This window comes from Pezoporus occidentalis, unplaced genomic scaffold (genome assembly GCF_034315485.1).
Source record: "Pezoporus occidentalis ecotype Australia unplaced genomic scaffold, CSIRO_AGI_Poc_V1 ctg99, whole genome shotgun sequence".
NCBI lineage: Eukaryota > Metazoa > Chordata > Aves > Psittaciformes > Psittacidae > Pezoporus > Pezoporus occidentalis.
The window spans coordinates 360,787-376,857 of NW_026916358.1; the positions used below are offsets into that span (position 1 = coordinate 360,787).

The 16,071-nt window shown below is 40.0% G+C and overlaps 1 protein-coding gene across 7 annotated transcripts in view; it reads left to right on the plus strand.

Annotated features, from left to right (window-relative positions):
* TMEM255B (transmembrane protein 255B) overlaps positions 1-16,071 on the plus strand; it is a 64,444-nt gene that overhangs the window by 29,102 nt on the left and 19,271 nt on the right. For 5 of the 7 annotated variants that reach the window (XR_009962405.1, XM_062606883.1, XM_062606882.1 and 2 more), the window contains one exon: positions 183-272. The exons of the other annotated variants lie outside the window; for them this stretch is intronic. Coding sequence is in view for 4 of the 5 variants with exons in the window: in XM_062606883.1 (XP_062462867.1) it covers positions 183-272 (90 nt within the window). In the remaining variant the exon portion in view is untranslated. The remainder of the gene's footprint in view (positions 1-182; positions 273-16,071) is intronic. 7 annotated transcript variants of the gene reach the window in all.

The following is a 16,071-nucleotide window of genomic DNA, read 5'->3' on the forward strand; positions in this document are numbered from 1 at the left end:
GTCAACTCAGCATCAAGAATTTCTGCCCTTTTCCTTGTGCATGACTGGCATCCTGCCACACTGATCTTTAGTGTATTACAGCAGGGGGAACTGTTGTTTAAGAATACTAGACAAATAAGTGTAATCGTTTTACTTAAAGAAATATATCGAGAACATTACTCAATCTGTTTTTCTCTTCTCAGTTAGTAGCCTCCATCGTGTTTATCAGCTTTGGCGTGGTAGCAGCATTCTGTTGTGCAGTAGTTGATGGAGTATTTGCAGCACGACACATAGTAAGTACAACAATTTTCTGCCACCTTCCATTTTTGATTGCTTATGTCATTTTTAGCAGGAAAGCATTTCCTTTTTGTTTATGTCTCGCAGTATGTTAGGTTTTTTGATAGTTCTCCTATCCTTGGAAATCATCAGGAAAGCCCATCATGCCAATACCTAGACATGGTGCCAGCTGCTTACTCATATCTTAGGGAGTTCCAAATGTAGAAGTGATGCAAAATGATGTAATGACAAGTGTGATAAATGCATATCTACTTAGGAAAGGGAAGATTTTTCAGCCACCAGCAGCATTTGTTCCCTTTTGCACAAAGGCTTTGAGGGCATGGTAAGCATTTGGAACCACCAGATGGTGATGAGCACCAGAAGTCTGGATGAGATCTTTAGAGGGAAGTGGATTGCAACAGCACAAAGAGAACATCTTGTTGGAGCAAACACAGCAAGAGGAAGTGGCAGGCTTTGATTAGACATGACATGAAGGGGTCACTGAGTGACAAACAACCCAAAATTCACTATCTGCCTGCCTTCAAGAGGTGGGTGGTTCACTTAACCAGATTGGTTCACTTAACCAGAGTATTTCCAGTGTGTCTTCAAAATCAGCCTTCATTCTTCCACCAAGCCTATTGCCATCTCTTATTCAAAAGGACATTTGTAGGCTTTCACAGTACTGCAGTTGCAGCAGGGTTACTAGTAGTTCATTACTGTCTGTGAGCGCCTAGGAGTCTTTCTCATGACCTTCTTGTGTAAGCACTAGACAAACATAGAATAAAGTTGATTTTGTTTTTATTTTGGCTCACAGATTTCAAATTAAAATATTAGGCAAAAAGAATAAATAGAAGTACAAGACAGACTGGATTGTGGGGTCATTTGAATATGCCAGTTTACATATTAGATATGTGTTGTTTGATGTTCTATCTTTTGTGATAGAATACTTTAAAATCAGTCTAAACCCAATCTTTTAATTGAGCTTTGATTTCCAAAGGCACCAGAAAATAATTAGTTATATGTTTTAATAGACACTATAACTCAGATGTAGTGTGCTACATAATACAGCAAGTATGATGGTGTGTGATCCCCTCACTGCTACAAAATATCACGGGCCTGTTTGCCTTTCTGCTTTATGTTCATTGAGGGGCAGCATAACACCACTGGCATCAGTAGAGCTCTACTTAATCTTCTGTTAGCAAATGCATCAGAATATAAGGTTTTGGATTAAAGCTGTAAAGTGATTTCTTTTTTATTATTGAGGAGGACTCTAAGCCTAATGTGGGCTTCAGAACCTCACTGCATTTGAAATGAAGGAATAATATTGGTATAAACAACAGAGCTGTACAATAAGAGCATGAATAAACACTCTGGATTGTAACGATGTATTGTGCTATACAGACACTGCATGATGCTCAGGTGGCCTGCTTCCGCTTGGATTTGCCCTGCTCTGGATGACACCTGGTATAACTTTGTCTCTTGTTGCTGCTTTGGCCACCTCCTTTGGGGAATAACTGCTCAAGAATTGGAGTAAAGTATCCTCCATTCAGGGAAAGGACAAACTCCTGGCATGTCAGAAAGGGGTCCAGGTCTGCACTAAAGCCCTAAAGTTTTCATGAGGAGGAACTGGGCAGCATTCACTTTTCTGTATCCAGTGTCAGGATGCTGATAGCAAGGCTCCAGGTCCCTTTTCTCCTGAAGGGAGAAGTACTAGCTGAAGACAAGCAGGCTTCGATCCAACAACAAATGCAGCATTCTTCACATCGATTTGGAATAAGAAATGTCCCCTGTTTTTCATTTTATTTTTAACTTCGTCTGAGTTGGGAGGGATGTGAAGAGGACAAATCACATTACTATAGATTTTTCTTAGTGTGTGCCAGCTGTGGAATGGAGACCATTACTGTTGCACATTTTCTCCTGCTCTTGTAAAACTGTGGATAGCATAATGAAATACATTTTCTGTTTTATTTTCTTCCTGAGGAGGTATAAAATTGACAAAAAGTCTCCTAGGAAAGGGATGTATTTCAGAAAAGAGGTATTTAAATTATATAAGGCTAATTTTAAAACACTGTGCTTATAGAAAGCTCTGGAGCACACCACTTACAAAATGAAGAAAACTAAGGGAAAAGTAGCCTGATTTAAGATAGCAGTAGCTTATTTAAAATATAATGTGTGGATGTAATTTATTATTTAAAGTTAATTTCTTCATTGGTCCCTTCAGCTGCAGCTTCCACCTTAAAACAACAACAACAACAAAAACCCCCAAACTAATTAAAAAAAAAACAACAAACAACAACGAAACAACAAAAGCAAAACACAAACCAAAAACCCAACAGAATCAAATGAAACAAATCAAAGTTGGAATTACTGCGCAGTGATGTTATTCCAGAAAAATATGGTGGTCACAGGAATCCATTAACTGCATTTGTGTTTGCTTGAAACTTTTTTGTTATTTAGCAGATGAGAATAGCCCAGTTGTGCAGCAGCTAATGGAGATAATTCAACAGCCTCCTCTCACCATGCAGAGAGACCCCCTATCCCATTTCACATACACATTATCTGAAGTACTGACTACCCTCCTATTCATGTCTGTAAGCCTCTATCCATGACCACTGCCATGTGATCCTTAGCTTTGTAGTTATCCTCCAGGCAGAACATAAAATAGCTAGCAGCAAGAAATCCAGATATGAAGTGAGGAAATTGCCTGAAAGATCTTCCTGAGAAGGTTAGGAAGAGGTCAGGTAGCAAAAGCCTGGAACAAATGCTTTGTATCATCTTTCTGCATGCTCAGCTGGAACCATGGAACATTGGTACTGACATATGGCCAGTTACATTTTCCTGAAGTATGGGATAAAAAGAGAGTTGGGCTTAGGCAGGGGAAGTCCTCTCAGCTTGACTCTAAGAGCTGCTTTTTGATCTTGTTGAGTGGAATTCACAGACCACATCCAGACAGATTTATTAGAGGGGGTCCAATAAAAAGAAAAAGCAAAGCTGAAGAGCTTGGCTTAATGCCAGTGGGAGCACCAGAAGATACAGCAATAAAATTGCACCTCAGCCAAGAACTGCAGCAGGGGTACCCAGCAACTTCAGTGACAGTCACTGCATTTTAGCACAGGGTGACTTCATGAGACTATGGCATGTAACACAGCTTAATATCACACCCCAAAGCCTTGCACACTTCAGGCCAGATGTCCTAAAAAGCCATTTGATGATGTTATGAGCAAGCCTGTTGGTCTTGTCTTTGAAGAAGAAAACAAATAGCTGTATTCCTGTCTAAGGAATAATCCTAAATTGTAACCTTTATGACTGGTAATAGAAAACACAAGTCAAATAAGTAATTTCTCCTTGCAATTCAGTTAACTACCTTCTCTAGAGAAGAACTTTCTTGATACTTCTACACAAGACAGAATTACAGCTAATTGCTTTAAGTTTCATTTCCATCCTGTACGACTCATTAATATAGTAGCATGGCATAGCATGTGCCACAAAAGGTTTTAGTGTTTGGTGTCATAGCAGAGTGAGCGCTAAGCATTTATAACTGAAAACTAGCACTAGTTTAGGAGTGATTTTTGTATTGATGGTTTCCCAAAGTGGAAAATGTTTTATTGATGAACTTTTTAAATACAAAGCTTGCAAGCAGTGCATTTTGAAGCCAATGGTCAAGTATCCCACAGTTCTGATACTAGCATTAGGTCTTGCATCTGACACTAAGATGGGAAGCACAGACTACATTCCTACAGTACTAATTAATTACAGGGGAGTTTTAATTCTTTTTTTATTAATTTAATTTAAGGGCTGGAGAACACTTGCAACCATTTTATGCCAATCTGCCAAGATTTCCCTTTTGTACTATCAGATGAGCACAGTCAGGTAGCAGTTATCTTTACACATCCAAGCACAGCTGAGTATACTTTGAACTGAAGGACCAATACTCTTCTTTGAACATCACAACCCAGATGGTAGAAGAGCTCCTCATGCTGGACAGGTCTCCAGCCTGACTAAGAGCCCTGGAATGAGTAACAGATATCTGCAGATGCCTAATGCTTCCAGCCACATCAGAACTTGGAAGCTCTGTGTTGCTATCTGCCCTGGCACACACTCAGCCCAAACCACCTCCTTTCAGGTGAAGATCTGCTCTGCAGTAACCACAGTTATATTGACGCTATTGTAAATTATTGTGGTTTTGCCAGGGGAACTTTCCCAGGCCAAAGGAGGGGTTTTCAGATGCCTTTTTTTTTTTTTTCATGCTAGCATTTCCTGATGCATAAGGAGCAGAGCAGAGCAAAAGCACATCCTGGCTCTAGTATGGAGCCCCTGTGTTTTAGAAAGTAGCAAGTCTGAGGAAGGATGAAAAATCAATGTGGTGAAAAATGTGAGCATAATCTTCCAGAGAGATATTGTAGCTAACTGAACTAACATAACCCATGAGTGACTGGCCAGTAGTGTCTAATAGCAAGATGACGCTGAAGTACCTAACAGGTATTTTGTAAGGTATTAGTCTGCTTGCTATGGAATAAACTCAAGCATCAGCCCTCTGTCTACTGGTTAGCTGCCACTTCAGCTCACTTTCAGAGCACCCCTAACTCTTTCTAAAACAAATCTTAACAAGAGGGATAACACTGAGCTGTGTCAGTGTGAGCAGTGTGAATGGGACCATGTGGCCTCAGGACTAGAGATTGGTCTCTGGCTTTTATTGGCCAATATAGGCATTGACTGTGGGATCATTGCTAGGTTCCTGACTCCAGCTCTGGTGTTTCTTTGTGCTTTGCAAAGGATATTACCAGCTTGGAAGGCGTTCAGAGAAGAAAAATCTGAAATTTGGGGTGACAGCTTTTAGCAGCAAGACTCAGAAGTTTGATTTATTTGTTTATCAAAGAAAAGGTTGAGAGGTGGATTGATCTTAGTGTCTCTAAGGTATCTACATAATCAAAGGTTATCTGATACCAGAGGGCTTTTAGTCTCTCACAAAAAAACACAAATGCAGTGAATTGAAGTCAGTGCTAAACAGACTCAAACCATGAAGTAGACACAGTCTTGACAATAACGAATTACAAGAACAGCTTTGTTAAGGACATGGATAGTTCCCTGTCACTGAAATGTTTAAATTCCAGACTTCTTTTGCATGATCTCATGAAGTTTATTCAGAAGTTATGAACTCGATGCAGATGTCTTGGAGTGAAATTATTTATCCTGTATTACCTGGAAGGTCATTCTAGAGCAGGGTCTTCAAAGAAGGGTTCTGTGAACTATTTTTATGGTCAGGTAGAAACTCTATTACCTCTTGTCAGCAGGTCTGTGTGGTGCCAGGACCTCCTCCCTACTGCAAAATGATTAGGGGTTCACAGATTAAAACCAGTTGAAAACCATTTATAAAGATTCGTGATTCAGGTTTGCTGGTTTTTAAACCTACAAAGAAAATACAATATTTAACATGAGCATAACTAAAATAATGCCTCTACTAAAAACACTATACCTCAGATATTGGTAACACACAAGACAGCCCAATGATGAATATATTGGATGCATCAAAGGTCTTGTCAGTGAATCAGTCATCTCACTAATGTTTTCTGGGCTAGAATGCAGAGACAGGGGAGGGCTTCAGGGTAGTTTCCTCACAGATCTGCAGTGTGATACTCTGTTTCTGAACAGGTAAGTACTATGCAAACAGCGTGAATATATTGACCTCAGAGAGGAGCTGGTATGGTGCTTTAGTTTGGTTGCCAGGTATTTCATTTTTTTTCATTGAAATTCCTTTTGGGTTTAGCCAATTGCAAATTCTTTAAAATCCCTTTTTTTTCCCCCTGCTGTGACTTGTTTTCCTGGGGGAAAAGGGTTGGTATTCTGCCAACCAAACAAATGCCTAAACCAGTAGGCAGCACACACATTGTGTTTGGATGCCAAAGAGCAATTCACTTGATGGAAACTACAGAGAGGGATTCTCCTTTCCTTTCCCAGCAGCATGTCTCTGTATCTACCACATGGTCTCCTGTTGTTGAGGAGCCCCAGGACACAGGCAGAGATAAGGCTGTCTCAGGCAGTCCCGGCTCTTCATCTGCATCGCTGTGTAGGACAAAAGCCTGCACTGCTGGGAAAAACAAGTATTAGTTCAGCCTTCCCTAGCCCAGTGACACAAGCATTGGTTCATTGGCTTCCCTCACTGAGATGCAACGGCCCACATTGAGATCCCTCTTCAGCGTCATTATTTTGGTCATTCAAGCTGCAGTAATCCACCTTTGAGGTAAAAATTCCCTGAAGATGCATTAAGGGACATTTTACTACAATTGCATGCATAGGAGGGAGGAAAAATACTCTGTTGTTTTAAATTAGGTGTTTGCCTCTGGAAAACATTAAGTGAATGACCCACAAGTTTGAGCATATGAAAGCTAGTGGCTAAGTAACACCGACATTTAATTACACAGTCCTGTCTCACAGAGAGCAGAATGTCAGTGCACAACAAATTCTAGGTAGGTTCAGTAAAATAATAAAAAAAAAAAAGGCAGAATTTTTAGTGTACTGGGGTAATAGCAAATCCGGCTCTTCCAATTTCTTTGTCTCCAAAAATTAAATCTTTTCTTTTTTTTAGCTTTGCTTCCATTTTAATTAGATAGGTGTGAACTCCACTGAGTATATTGTAAATCAAATCCAGAGATATGGAGGGGAATCCTACACATTTTACTAAGACTAATAATTATATTATTAATAATGACATTAATAACACATTTGACATTATACATATGACATTAATAACATTAATAATCATATTATTAATGTGATAAATAACATGAAAGGTGACAAAGTCTGCAGGATTTGATCCATGTTTAAAATGACATTGGTGTTCTAGTTTCCATAGGTCTTTTGCATTTGTAAATAGATTACAGTCTTCTATAATCTGCATCTCTTTCCATAGATTATAGTCTTCTGCATCTGTGTGACTCCTATACATCCAAAACTCAGTAGTTGGGGGAATTTATTTAGCAATGTAGCACAGCAGCTTGGATCATGGGAGATTTACTGTCTACTTCCATCTTTAACCGTACTTTACAAAGCACTATCCATGATGGAATTTATGCAAAGCATACGAAGCAAGTTAATTACAGTTTTATCCTAAGAAAGGTGAGTACCTTGGGCAAAGGGCTTGCAGTCTGCTTCTTTCCTCTGATGTGCTGCCAGCATAAGATAATTTCCTTGATTGTTTCCTATTCTCAGAAATGTTTCTAGATTATCAACAGATGTTTCTGTTCCGTGAAAAAATTTCAAAGCGGGTACACAGATACATAGAAGAGGGAGTAATCACCTGCAGACTACAGACTACAGCAAAAATGCTTAGCAGTTTTTTCCCATCATTTCTCAAAGGAAAACCAGTGCTTTGATTTGCCCTGTGCAGAAACTAGTGGAGTGAAGGAAAGGAAAAGAAAAGGTGCTGTTCATTTACATGGATCTAAATAAGCAAAGCACATATAAGTTCTTACATTCTACTAGAGTAAAAATTTAGGGTATTTAAGTATGCTGCATTTTACCCTAGCAAAAGATTTCAAAAAAGGCAGAGGTATTATTTGTTTCATCTTTAAGGAGAAACCATCATTATTATTTAGGACAGGGAATTGCTTGAAAGAGTCCAGCGCAGAGCTACAAAGATGATTAAGGGCATGGAACATCTCCCTTATGAGGAGAGGCTGAGGGAGCTGAGTCTCTTTAGCTTGGAGAAGGGGAGACTGAGGGGTGACCTCATCAGTGTTTACAAATATGTAAAGGGTGTCAGGATGATGGAGCTAGGTTTTTTTCAGTGATGTCCAGTGACAGGACAAGGGGCAATGGGTGTAAACTGGAGCATAGGAGGTTCCATGTGAACATCAGGAAAAATTTCTTTACTGTGAGAGTGACAAAGCACTGGAACAGGTTGCCCAGGGGGGTTGTGGAGTCTCCTATATTGGAGATATTCAAGGCCCGCCTGGACAAGTTCCTGTGTGATGTACTCTAGGTTACCCTGCTCTTGCAGGGGGGTTGGACTAGATGATCTTTTGAGGTCCCTTCCAACCCTTAGGATTCTGTGATTGTGAATAATAATATCACATAGCAGGAATTTCTGTCTCTGATGATTATTCAGTTGCAAATAATGTCCATGTTCCCAGGTACTGAATAGTTTTGACTGATAAGCATTTATGGCTTTATTAAGAGCCTATTAACATGTGTTCACCAGATAGATTATGAAGGTTCACACTTGTAATATATTTAGTCTGATGAGGAATTACAAGTTTAAAAAAAATGTTTTTAAGATATTGTAGTTTATTTTCGTTTACTGAACCTACCTAGAATTTTGTGATGTGTATACCTTGGTGCACTTCTCTCCACACTCCCAGCCAGCAGTATATCAAGTGGCTTTTTTGCCTCTGGAGTACTGAACACTATGTATTTTAACAACTCTGATCTTCAGAAATGCACATGAGCTTCAAAATGACAAGCTAGCGGAGATGGGGAAAAGCTGAGCAGGGAAGTACCTGAGCAGCCAGGGTATGCATGAATCATCTCACTAATTGTTTAGACTATCTTAATTTTATAACTCATGTCTTCCTTGGGGCTACTCTCATGACTTTTTACTCTTAGTATCTGGGGCCTAGTCCTACAGTCCTTCCATTTGGGTGAGTTCTGTCAGCCTAGCTTCCAGTGGGCTGTGATGTGTGTCGGTAAGCTTTCATGGCAAATTGCTGGGCATAAACACTGACCTTCTGTGTGTTTTCTGCTCAATACCATAAACATTTTAGACATTGAGTTGTTATTACATTACTTAGATCTTAATGGGTCATTGTGTGTGCCATGCCCTGAAAATTAAAATCAACACTGCAACATTAATTAAGCCTCTAGTATTTTATCTGTATATGTAGATACTCAGTATAGGTATATATACATATAGTTCAAATGGATGCATGTAATGCAGCCTCTTTTCCTTCTCTTTAATGTAAAATTAATACAAAAGAGTAAAATGTAAACACCCTACATTTCAGTCAACAGGATATTCAGTATTTCAGATGTGTAAAGGCTAGTTTCTTGCAAAATGGCATTTCTTGCAGTAGCATGCTTACAGACTTCCATGTTTCTTACATATTCTGGTAGCATTAAAGCAAAAGGGAGGAGATGGGTTGTATTTCATGTATTTGAGTTATATTACCAGAAGCAGAATAAACAGTTCTTGCATTCTTGTGGAAAAGTTAATTACTCACATGGCACAACATAATTATAATCAAGACAGAGCAATCAGTTCAGAAAACAAACCCTATAATCAAGGTAATGTAATCAAAGTAAGTAATCATCTGTAACAAGCAATTAAATATCAAAATGCATCAAGCAATAACTAAAATTACAGCCTTGAATAATATCAGCTAATTGCATCATTAGAAACTTGTATAAAAACCAATGGCAAATCTAAGTTTTTAACTACACAAAACAGCTGTTGCAGGTTTCATAGGAAGATCTACAGCCTCATCCTGAAAGACATTAGCTTGCAAAACTTGACTGAAGAAAAGCAGTTATATTCCAGTTCCAAGATTTGCCAGAGGTCTGGGTTGTTAAGGTGGGAGCAGGCTTCCTCATTGGAGCCTTGTGTGGCTCCCCTGTACAGCCAGAGCAACCGCTTCTGATGACATACTGGTTTGCAGCACAGCAGCACCTGAGCAGACAGGCATTCAGTCAGTCAGCAGCTCTTGCACGCACCTCTTTTCTCCCTGCTAACTTAAGCCTCCATCGGCTAAAGGCACCAGGGCTGCTGAACCTCCATGGGGATGTGCAGGGCAGTCAGCTGCTATTTCTTCTACTTGTTCCACTGCACTGTATATGCTGGAGAAGGCTGATGGCCATGTCTTCCTGCCTTCCTGCCAGCACGAGTGTGCACAAAAGTCATTGAAAGAAAAAAACACTGTTTGAAGATGATTTAACCACTCCTAGTAGAACTGCATCCATATGAGACAGACCTGTCTGTACACATCATAGAATCACAGAATCAACCGGGTTGGAAAAAAACCTTCAACATCATTGTCTAGCAATGGGGCAGCTCCAGCATCTGGGGGCTTTTCATTTGACTGTGGCGGTACTACGAGCCCACGAATCTCCCCCACATAAAGGAGAGTGAGACTGAGGCTACCACTACAAAATATTTTAAATAGAAGAAAAATCAATGAGGAAATACGAAGTGAGATAGATCCATGTATGTGTGTTTGTTAGCCATGACTGTATACAGATACTCTAAGTACTTGCTGGTTTGAAAGACCTGAAATTAATATCTACTGCTCCCAAGCATTAAGAGGATTCCATAGGATCTAGGCTTTCAAATTAAATACAGATCTTAAAAAGAAGCCCTGGAAAGCCCGGTGTGAAGTAAAGCTGGTTTGTGGCATTTAAGCCACACCAACTGCTTTTCCTATTTTCAGCACTGGAGTTGGTTAATTTCAGCAGAGCAGACAAGACAGGCAATGGTCCCTAGGCTAGAGCCTAGCATTTCCTGAAGAAGATTAGCTCTTAAATTCATGCAGGGCAGATGGAGAAGCACAAGAAGGAATAAGTGCTGCCTGCAGTCTAGAGTGAAATGTTCAGCATTGCTCTCATGGCATGACCTCCCCCAAAGCACACAGACAAATACTGTCGGGACTGCCTTCTAAGTACTTAAACAAAACTGGGAAGGTATAATTTGCACCAGGGGATTGCTAATGTGTGGTAGTTATGATATGAGTGCGGCATGGACAGAAACATCCTGTCTCTCTGTCTCACTCTATATCACTTTGAAGGATTTGTTCAGCTGTACATTTGGGAACCCTTGACGGGGCAATGCATGCAGGAACTGAATCAGCACACACTAGCCAAGTCTGCAGCTTAAGTAAGTCAAAAGAATATGTGAAAACCTAATTCTAGGACTTAAGGTTTCTTAATATAGTTTGCTAATTATCAGCTAAATTCTGAAAAAAATGGGAAAAAAAGAAAAAAGAAAAAAGTGGAAACATTCTGTTTTTGAAGGTCCAGTCCATGGCAGCCCTTGGCAGCAGCATAATCTCAGGGCTAGGCTGCTGTGCAGCCATAGGACTGTGGGAGTCCAGAAGTGGCTTGCTCTTTATTTTTTAGCACTCACTCCTTCACATCCAATCCAGCGCGCAATGTGCACTCCCCCTTCAGCCCAGGACTTCCTGTGTTGTTAGTCAAGGTGATGCTTCCAAGAGGACAAAACACAGAAGAAAAAGTAGGAAGCAAACACTGGTATCACAGGGGAGGAAAAATGCAGAAATGCAGAAATGGAAAGACTTGGAGGCCCACTTGATGAAGTAAAACTAAGCTGACATTTGGATTCAAAAACTGATGATGAGCTTGGTGCAAATGAGAGAAAAGCTGTTAATAACTAGAAAAGACTCTCTTGGTGCATGGCAGGAATTATCATAGAATCATAGAATCATTTAGGTTGGAAAAGACCTTTAAGATCATAAAGTCTAACTGTAAATTTAACACTGTCAAGTCCACCAGTACAGTTCATTTTATTCTCATAAATGTACTTTCCCAACTTCCTTAATTTCAAATAAAATTCAGATTATCTTTTTTTTTTTTTTTAATAATTCCTGTCTTTCAGGCATCTCTCCATAGTATTCAGGACTTTATTTTCTTGTATCTGGATTTCCTTTCAAGTTTTGTAGCGACCACAGCATTCCAGGTTGCTGTCAGACAAATGCTTACAGCCAGTTTATTATGTGTTCTGAGTTTCCTAGTGAATGAGAGAGACGGAGATGCAGTGGCTGGTTCAAGTAAAAGTCTCTTCAGCATCCCTGGCACAGACTAAAAGAGCACATCTGCTCAATCAAGTGCAAGTAAAGGCAAGGATCTGGTGTCTGGCGCTCCCGTAAGAGCAGCCCCTGACGTTGAAGGATGAGAAGAGAAACCCACTGAGCCCCATGGTGGTGGTGGGCAGCCCCAGGGCACTGGCCTGTCCAAAGAGGCACCTTTTTCTGTGGGAGCCATCCTGCCCAGAGGTTCCTGCAGTTGAGCAATGACCCCTCTAATCCCAGCTGCTCACTGAAATGCAAAAGTTATGAAAATAATGGCATTACTTAACAGAAATAAATTTCAGTGAGGCAAATGAGCAGTGGTGATTTAAAAACTATCAGTAAACTATGGGTACAAAAATCTAACATCTTGTGAATTATGGGTAAGGCATTCTGGTGGTTTGCCAGGAGGTTGAAAGTTCTTTGTCAAGCAGACGAGGAGATACAAGTCTGTAAGGAGCCAGCCAGTTTAAAATGGTTGTTGTAGTTAGTTTATTTTCTTTTCCATCAGTAATGTGTGTTCAGTATTTGGAAATCTGGAATTGGATAGCTCTGGGGGATATTATTGCTGTTCTTTTCTCAAAATAGTGAAATGATGCGAGATAAATTGATATCTGAAATCCTCTTCTGCTCCAGAAATTGACGTCTGAAAACTGAATGACACGTTTAGCTGCCAATGAGTGAAAGCCCCAAACAGAGTGAAAGCCCCCAAAAACTGCCAAAGAACCTCACTGTTGTTTCTGATTCCAGAAGATATTTTGTGTGGGAGATACAAGGCTGGGGAGCAAACAGAAGTATGATGTTTCATTTCTTAAAGCTGATACCCCCTCACTGCAGTATTGAGGATACTGACTGTACCTTAGGCTCAGATGTTCCTTAATATCTTTCTTGTCGCAGCTGATATGGAAGGAAGCTCTTAATAAAATTCTGAAAATCCACTTTTTGGGGTTTTGGGCTGTTTTTTGTTTTTGAGTGAAGGAACAAAGATGTCTGTATTAATCACTCTTGTGAATCCCTGGGATCTCCTAGGACTTCCTCAGGAGAGGTCATCTCATTGAGAATGTTGTTGGAAAGGGCTGAGAAACAGCTCTTGGTCAGAGAGACAGGAATGACAAAAGGTCTGTAGCATTTCCCCTCAGTATTTGTACAGGGTAGGATGCAATCAGCTTTAGCTCAGGTCCCCAGACAGTGATCCAGTCTGCTTGCTTTCACAGACTCCTAATATGCTGGCACTTTCTTTCACGAGATGCTTCTGTCTCTGGTCTGAAAGCTCTTGGGGTCTGTATGCTCCCACGTGCCATGTGGTCTCAGAAGTCCAGTGTGAAGCAGACACAGATACCTGTGCTCCACCTAGCCCTCCAGAAAAGCATAAAAGCTAGTTGCTAATAACATCTGTCTGTTCGTGTTTGCATGCCTGCTTTCAGAAGGCCTGATCTTGAAGGGAGTGATAATCTCTAGAGCACCCAGGTGTTGGCACAAGGCTGAGCTGGCACTGAAGGGTTATGTTCTAGTTTACTTTTAGGATTAAACTTGAAAAATATTGGCCTTTCATTCTCCAATTTGTTGCTAGCTATGCTGTAGATGAAAGGGACCTACAACTACACTGTAGGAAGAAAAAGAAAAAATGAGAAACTTCAAGTTAATGAGACACTTAAAAATTAGTCTGGTTTTGGACTCTTCAATTTCATCTATATTCCTCATGTACCCAGGACTGTTCTGTGGTCCCCAGGCCAGCTGGCATGGTGAAGTCCATGCCCTTAAAGTCTCTTAGAGTCACAGGCAGTATGGCAGCATCCGGATTACTCACTGGGAATGGTTCCTGGCCCACGCAAAATTCTAAGCCATGCCCAGGAATGATTTTGGAAGAGTGATAGTTTACCCTGGCCAAACCCATCACAGGCACAGTTCTAACAATTTAATGGGCTAGATGATCGAGTTTCAGGCCTGGGAACATTCCCTGGCACTGATTAATCAACAATTCTGTCAATGCAGTCATGGAAGCTAAGACTAAATAAATACTGTAATTGGAAAAAAATAGCACTCACTATATAATTATTTCAATAAATTATTAGCCATGTTTTGTGTCTGTAAAGTATGGCAAAAAAAAATCAGTCAATACAAGTTATGGTACCTCTCAGTTTTCAGAAAGTGGACTTAACACATAATGGAGATGGAACTTTCTCTATGTTATCCAAAATATATGTGTTCTCCAAGGAAACAAAAACTGGAATAGAAAAATCTGCTTTCCATACCTCAGTTAAGAGCCATACAACCTCCTCCTCGCAGACATTGTATCAAATCCACCAAAGATACTGTTGAAAGAATACTTTCCTTACACAAATGATACATTGCAATGCTCCCACCATCAAAGAGAATGTGGGTTTTTTGTTGTATGCTCTTAAAATAAAGCAACCAAACAAACCAAAACTCTCTGTATTTGGACCAAATCTTCTCCTCCTTGGCAGAAGAAAGCCTTCCCTCTTAGCTGCCTGTTCATCACTCCCAGGTTCTAATATATATGCAAGGACAATATCGAAATTGGAAGAACAGGGAGAGCTATGGTTTGCTCTCCTGGGTTCAAGGCTGAGCCATTATGATTTGACTGAAATTAAGAAGAATTACTGAGTGTCCAGGTTTCTTTTTGACACCTCTGAAGAATTTCTAAACTTAAACTGAGGGTAGTCTGACTGTATCTGCCCATTATTCACACAGTCTCATACGTAAACATGTAAGAAATCGTCTTTTCTAGTGCTGAGAAGGATTGAATAAAACTCATCCATTTTTCCTTTACACCATTAAAGAAACCTAAGCATGCAACTATTTTTTATATGGAATTCTCCCTGTTTTTGACAGCCTGCTGGTGTTTGTCCTCTTCATATATCAACAGAGCTCTAATCAACAGATCTTTACCACTGGCCTGTTTCCAGTTAAAGAGAGTTTCTCAAAGAAGCAGAGAAGAGGAATGCATCGTTTTTCTATATTAATATATTACTATTACATTAGTAGTGCAGTGAGAGGTATTGCATAGCTCTGTTCCAATAACAATGTTTGAGGAAGTTCCTGATATCAAAGGATATCAAATTAGTTAAACAGAACATTGTTGCTATAAAGCAACTCTTAATAGATGAAATATATATACTTACATATATCATATTTAAATTAGCTCTGTCTCTACCAGTATTGCTTTAACCTGTAGAATCAAGTAGAATCAAGGACTTGTAAGTATCCTATATTCATACACAGTCTGCAGTGAGCAATGTGAAAATATAAAGTATTTTATGAACAGTCTGTCAGGAATACTTGTATAGCTTTGAAGTATGTCTCACTTGCCTTTGTTATTAGAGAGGCCTATAAAATCCAATGGGCATTAATGCAGTATGACTCTCTGTTGGATAATTTTAAAACACTTTTTAGTGTCTCTCTAGTATTTTATTCATATAAACACCTTAGTAGACAGACACACCACAGCACTTCTGTGGCATTAAAATCTAATTCAAATGGAAGCTTTTACAAAGGCAACCTTTCAGCATTCCCAGTGTACCTCTACTTAAAAGCAGTGTGCTTTAGGTTTTGAGTTCTGTGGGTGCCTGAATAAAGTCGGTGTTATCTAATTTTTGTTATTTTTATGCACTCAGTCATCATTCATTTATTTTCTGTGGGGACTTCCTTTTTATGTCTGAGTTATATCAGGAACTCCTTGTTCATCACTGCAGGCATCCGTCTGCCTTTGATCGATTTCCTGTTAGGCTGGATGAACTGTTTGCAAGTTTGGAGAAGGTAATCCTTGAATATCAACCAGCTCTTCTGGACCTTGCTGCTTTTCAGGATTATCCCATGGGATTCTTCCAAGCAGATCACTGAATAGGCCAGAGTCTCCTTTCCTGAAGTCCAGGGCTGGAATTCTGCTTTTTCCCCTGCTCCCTCCTCTCCAGATTCTGAACTGCAGCATGTCATTCTCAGGGGCAGGGGTGCCCCTGAAACATCCCTGAGCAATCCTTCCTGTTCGTACATATGAGGTCCAGCAGAG